Source organism: Electrophorus electricus, chromosome 6, assembly GCF_013358815.1.
Source record: "Electrophorus electricus isolate fEleEle1 chromosome 6, fEleEle1.pri, whole genome shotgun sequence".
In the NCBI taxonomy this organism is placed as follows: domain Eukaryota; kingdom Metazoa; phylum Chordata; class Actinopteri; order Gymnotiformes; family Gymnotidae; genus Electrophorus; species Electrophorus electricus.
In genome coordinates this window covers 29,607,034-29,613,408 of record NC_049540.1, presented here as the reverse complement: position 1 = coordinate 29,613,408, position 6,375 = coordinate 29,607,034, and the positions used below count along the sequence as shown (strand labels likewise).

The 6,375-nt window shown below is 47.1% G+C and overlaps 1 protein-coding gene across 1 annotated transcript in view; it reads left to right on the top strand.

Annotated features, from left to right (window-relative positions):
• The first annotated feature begins 542 nt into the window (after positions 1-542).
• LOC113584565 (ral guanine nucleotide dissociation stimulator) overlaps positions 543-6,375 on the top strand; it is a 58,980-nt gene continuing 53,147 nt past the window's right edge. Inside the window, exon 1 of the mRNA XM_035526909.1 lies at positions 543-4,202. Coding sequence (XP_035382802.1) covers positions 4,185-4,202 — 18 coding nt within the window. The 5' untranslated portion in view covers positions 543-4,184. The remainder of the gene's footprint in view (positions 4,203-6,375) is intronic.

The window sequence follows — 6,375 nt, the reverse complement described above, 5'->3', positions numbered from 1 at the left end:
CTCCCTCTCTCTCTCTCTCCCCCTCCCTCTCTCCCCCTCTCTCTCTCTCCCTCCCTCTCTCTCTCCCTCTCTCTCTCTCTCTCTCTCTCCCTCTCTCTCTCTCTCTCTCTCTTTCCCTCCCTCTCTCTCCCTCTCTCTCTCTCTCCCCCTCCCTCTCTCACCCTCTCTCTCTCTCCCTCCCTCTCTCTCTCCCTCTCTCTCTCTCTCTCTCTCTCCCTCTCTCTCTCTCTCTCTCTTTCCCTCCCTCTCTCTCCCTCTCTCTCTCTCTCCCCCTCCCTCTCTCCCCCTCTCTCTCTCTCCCTCCCTCTCTCTCTCCCTCTCTCTCTCTCTCTCTCTCTCCCCCTCCCTCTCTCTCTCTCCCTCTCTCTCTCTCCCTCCCCCCCCTCTCTCTCTCTCTCACTATTATGAAAACTGATTCAGAACACCCGCCCCCCCCGATTCCTGTAACTTCTGTCAGAACTCACCCCACTGTTTCATTTTTTTTTGGACGTGAGGGCAGTGTTTTGGTTTTTCTTGTGATTTGTACATTAGGAAATTGTTCAGTGTAGATTTGTTGATTATTATAAAATCCATTTACCGTGTCTAAGTTGAGTTCTCTAGTAAAACCGTTTTAAACCATACAGCCACGGATTTGGCATTACTCCTGTGTAGCTATGGTTACAGGCTCTCAACACTATACAGTAGTGATCTTGCCAGGAAAAGTCCCTCAAAAAAAGCATCAGCCACCACAACACATTTTCTCGTACAGCGTTCGGTTTCCTGAAGAACCTGAGGGTTGAATCCTCCTTTAGGGGAAAAACTTCTTCACATCTTCCTGGGGCAGGACGTGGCATTGAGGGACACGTGGAGGAGTCTCCAGCCCGTCCCCAGGCTGTCTTCTTAAGACCTTACAAATCTTCAATGTCTCCATTATGTGTTCGAGGTTGTTACAGGGGCTTAAATGTATCAGTGATCGGATTAAAAATGTTGCTTTTGGAAGGAGTATAAGCACAGCTCTCCCATCTGTTACTGCTGCACTTCACCACAATTGTTTGTTTTTACAGTTGAATTGGACTTTTTATAAACTCTGTTGCAGTGTGAGGAAGTGATGATGTGTGTCGTTAACATGTCCCTTAATTACTTTTACTGTCAGGGTGGAGGTTTTTTTGCTTGTTTTAATCAGAAAAAAACTCGTTTTGTTAGAGGTACAGAGTATATCATTGCTTTCTGTTTTTATGAACACACATGCTAAAGTTATCTTTTAAACTGTATATTTGTATGGTGTAAAGATCACTGGATATGGGGCAGTGACAATCATGTAGCATTTTGCAGTTTTACAAAACTAGCTTTACAAAACTTTACAAACGGTGCTTTACAGCTAATTCTCAACATACCCTTTTAAGGCATTACTTGTATCCATGTATTTGTATCATAGTTGTTCATCCTTGTGTGTGTGTGTGTGTGTGTTGTACAATAGCAATTATTATTCATGAATAGTCCCAAATATAAACTTACACTTTTATTTTTGTTTTGCATGTGAAAACATATTCAATAAACTGACACAGATCTTAGTATTAAACTTAAATCCCTGTTTTTACAGTGTTGGCATATGCAAAACATTTCAACTGTAATTAACATGTTATAACCCAGTGCTGGGCTTGACAGACCCTTACACCGCTCTTCTTCTGTCTGGGCTTCTGTCTCGCGCTCAGCAGGAGGAGAACATCACTTCAGGGTTTAGTTTGGTCTCTCACCCAGGAGGAGAACGTCATTTCAGGGTTTGGTTTGGTCTCTGCTTTAGCAGCAGTGTGCTCCTGCCCAGCCGGCCTGAATCATGCCAAAGTCCTTAGGGGTCATAAGCCCCGCCCCCTTTCTCACACCTCCATGCTCTCACTCAGTCTCTCTCTCACCCTCTCTCTCTGCTCTTTCTGCCATTTCTTTACTATCCCTCCATCTTTCCACTCTTCTTTTGTCTTACTCTTTATACTGCACTAATGTGTGAGACAGTGTCCAGATCAAAACACCAGTCAGTCTTCACTTTTCGTTTTAAGCGCGTCCTCCATCTGCCTCCTATTTAACTATTACGCTTATATCTGCACGTTTCGGGCTAATAATAATAATAATAATAATAATAATAGTTAATCGAATTTAAAATATAAGTAAAAACGTAAATATTAATTGTAAAAACTGAATGTAAAAGGCCCTGTAAAAGCCAGTATTCTAATGGGCTGGAGAAGCGCTCGCCCTCTGCGTCTCATCCGTGGATAATGCGCGTGATATCGTAGGTGAAAGCGGCCCCGTGAGCGCGAGCTCCCGAGCGCGCGGAGGTGAAGCGCGTTTACGACGAAGACTCGCAAACCCAGATCATAAGCGCGCGCAATGGTGGCGCCGTCTCATTCCAGCCCAACGCTTCAATTTACGTCGCATGCGCAGTGCCTAGTGCAGGCTAGGTTTCAAAGTCGTGAATATTAACACGCGCATCAGTTATGTCTTTATTTGTGTGGGTTTTTTAGGGAATCGAGTTTTAGTTAGAGACATCTGAGATTGCTGAGTCAGCAAACGGAGATACAGTAAACCCTTGCTGTATTGTGTTCCGAGGCCGCGGATCCTCGTAAGGGAGCAGTTTTAAAATCGAGGTCAAATCCGCAGCATCAGGCGTGAGCCACATCACGGCGCGAGTGTCGGCTGCAGCCTCTTTCTCCCGTCTTCCCCTCTCGGTCAGCGTCTCGAGCCGCCTGGTGCGTGCACCGCCCGGATCGGTTCTGTGGAAGCACCCCAGAGAAGTAGAGACGGGGGGGGGGGGGATCTCGTGAAGGGGCGGTACTGATGCAGTCTGCACAGGGTGTCATCATCACCCATCCATCCGCGGAAGGTCTGGAGTCCGCCGCGAGGCTAGTAACTAGGCTCTCTCGTGCTCAGGCTTCGCTTGGCACGCGTATCATCGTCCGAGGCTGTCGTTCCCGGAATCACTGCGTAAAAAAGCGTCGCGTGTGACGGGACTCGCGCGTCTCGCGTGATATTCGCGTCGGCAGGACCAGGCGCGAGCGCGGAGGAGGATTTGTACGCCGGAGCGGAGAGAATGTGGAAGCGCCGTGTAGCTTATTAAAAAGCGGACATCCGAAGAGGCGTCCATTTTGTCACTGGGGGACACGAGGAATGGAAGTCTGTGATTAAAGTCGTCCTGCGACCTCGAGCTCCGCGAGAATACACGGACATGCACACGAATGCGACCTACATCGTGCGGATCATCACGTGAAGATGGGCTCGTTTCGCCTGGACGGCATGGAATTTCACTGAGTACATGTCTGGAAATGGAAATGTGTAGCGCGCGGCCCAGCACCCCTGCACGGGCTGCGCGATTGTGCTCCGTGCGGTCTGCGCGTTATTAGAGACGTCTCCCCGCGCTGGCCGGAACAATGGCCCGTTTCTTCTGTGCTTTTCACTCTGGCTGTTGCAGCCTGCCGTTCGCTTTGCATCGCCGCGATTCCAGCAGCTTTTTTTTAATCACCGGACTGTGAAACATCAGTTTGACATTTTTTAAATTGGCTTTGAATCACCGGGATCGCGTGATCGGCTCTCTGTCACCGGCGGGCAGGCCTCATCGGCGCGTCGTCCCGACGTCCTGCAGCGCGTCCCGTGTCGCACCTGAAGCAAAGCAGCGAACAGCTCGTGAGGCGGGATAGTGTTCCGCGCGCGGTGGTGGTGGCACGGGAGGGGTCTCGTGCTGTAGGCTGCGGAGGTGCACTGTTTAAAGGGAAAGGACGTGCAGCTGGAGCTAAACGCACACGCGCACGTCTTTCCTCTGCCGCGTTGTGTTGCCCCCGCTTCGCCAGTCACGCTCACACCGCGGTGGTCACGCTCTGAACTTTTTTTTGTCCGTTTAGCTGTTGAAAAGTTCGGATCATCGCGGCAAGTCGAGAGTTAAATAGAACAAACGACGCGCTGGTGGAATTGCAAACGTTTGTGCGCTTTTCGCGGCGAGCGGCTCTCTTCATCTACTGCGCGTCGGGGTTTAAAACTCCACCGTGTTCTCCGCTCCTGCACGTGTGCAGGCAGAGGCGCCACGGTTAACGGGGCCCACACGTCTCCGGTTCGCCGTATGTGGAGCCCACAAGGCTGTAGGAGGGGGGTTAGGGAAAGCCCACCAGAAGCCGAGACGTGACCGGAACAGCGAGCCCGGGGCGATGTCTCCTCGCTGATTAACGATGATGCTGGATACGCAGGTAAAGGACTTTCAACTCGCCGTTTTAGCGGAGTGAACAGCGCTGGCGCGGGGATTCCAGCGGCGTTGCTCGAGGGTCGGAAGCATGCGAATTCCAGACCAGTTCGTAGATCAAACTGGATCTGTGTCATTATAATGCAACGTGCTCTGTTTTTCTAACAGGAGGAAAACCAGATATAAGTGAGCTACAACAGGCCAAACACGCATGGGGCTTGGATGCAGTTGCTAGGGCTGATTAAAATAAATAAATTACCATAACAATGAATTCCTGTTCGTGCAATTGCCTCGAGCTGAGAATCATCGCTGTGTCTCTACAAAAAGGATTACAGGCTTGGCGCGAGGCCATGTCTTTTGTAAGCTGTTATGGCACGCCGACCCTGGGCTGTGCGCAGTGGATTGTGTGTGTGTTGTGTGTGTGTGTTGGATGTGCGTATATTTATTTTAGTGGCTTTTGTGCTCGTCATCAGAGCAAAAAGAACACAACAACTTGTACTAATGTTTATGACCTAGGCCACAGCATCGAGTGTGTGTGTGTGTGTGTGTGTGTGTGTGTGTGTGTGTGTGTGTGTGTGTGTGTGTGTGTGTGTGTGTGTGTGTGTGTATATATATATATATATATATATATATATATATATATATATATATATATATATATATATACACACATACATATATACATAGACATATATACATATATACATAGACATATATATACACATATATATATACACATACACACATATATATATATATATATATATATATATATATATATATATATATATATAAAAGATTTAGTTTTTTAAACTTTGGGTTAATTGTTATTTCAGTTCAACTGTAATTACACTTTGCCAGTGTATTATTGTAATACCATATAAACAGAAGGATATGAGGCTCTACATCAAATTTGTCCACTTCAGTAGCGTCACAGTGACTGAGTTGTAATTCCTGAGAACAAACTGTTGGGTTCAGGCAAGTGGACAGTAATGGAGGCTGCCAGAGATGACCCATGACCCATGGCTCATGGACACACACACACACACAAACTCCCTGATGATCTACAGAAAGAGCTCAAGAAAGCTGTATATCTCTGCAGGCATTTTTCAGTCGCCATGGTTACAACAGGAGAAGTCTTTGTCAGTGATTTAACTTCTTCTTTTATACACTAGAGATTCACCCCCCACTGATATTTGCTTGTTGTAAATTTGCAACAAGAGTGAATTTCAAAGAGGTTTTGTTTTGCTACCCTTGTTTGCAACATAATTATGACTGGTGCATAATGTAAAGGAAATGTATAGTCTGAGACAGAGAGAGAGAGAGAGAGAGGTGTGTATCAGAGAGAGAGAGAGAGAGAGGTGTGTCTGAGAGAGAGAGGTGTGTGTGTGTGTCTGAGACAGAGAGAGAGAGAGAGGTGTGTTTCTGAGACAGAGCTCAGAGCCCAGCTACACGCTGCTGTTATCAGGAACGGTTTGTGGTGCTTAGCAAAGTCTGTCTCTCCTTGCTCACATGAAGAATCCGAGTTGTATCTTCATTGCTGAACATGGCCTGGTGTATTGTAAAAGTGAACACTTCACTTCACACATGCTTCTGCTGTTTGTGGACCCTGGTAGTTCTCCGGCAGTCTGGAACCCTCACAGGGGTCTCTGAACGTCCTGCTGTCTTCTTGACTTCCTTACAGAGGGGGTGTGTGTGTGAGGAAGGTAGGCACTTGTGTGTGAGAGTGTGTTCAGGATTAAATCTCAGTGAGGCAGTTGTGATCACCTTCTACCACCCTTCCTGCACTGTAAAGATTGGCACATGTAACATGTTTTATATGTTCACAGTACTTTTTCCATGTACAGCACTAGGGATAAACAGGCAGTGTATTATATTACCTTCTGTTTGCTGTTGTTTGCACTGAACCCACTAACCTCTACCCTGTACCCTGTACAAGGCCTCTAGCACACACATAATGTGGCAACGTATTTCTGAAGTTGAAATGCCTTTGGACCTGCTGAACTTTCTGTCTTCTTCGACTTCTTTTCCCCACCAAGCCTTTATAATTTATTCATGGAGTGTAATGTATTATATATAACTCACATGAGCTCACAGAGAGGCGAATATGTGCAGGAATGTGCATTTGTATCCTATCATACACTCAGAATCTTTACACAGAAGCCTGGTGGGAGACATGC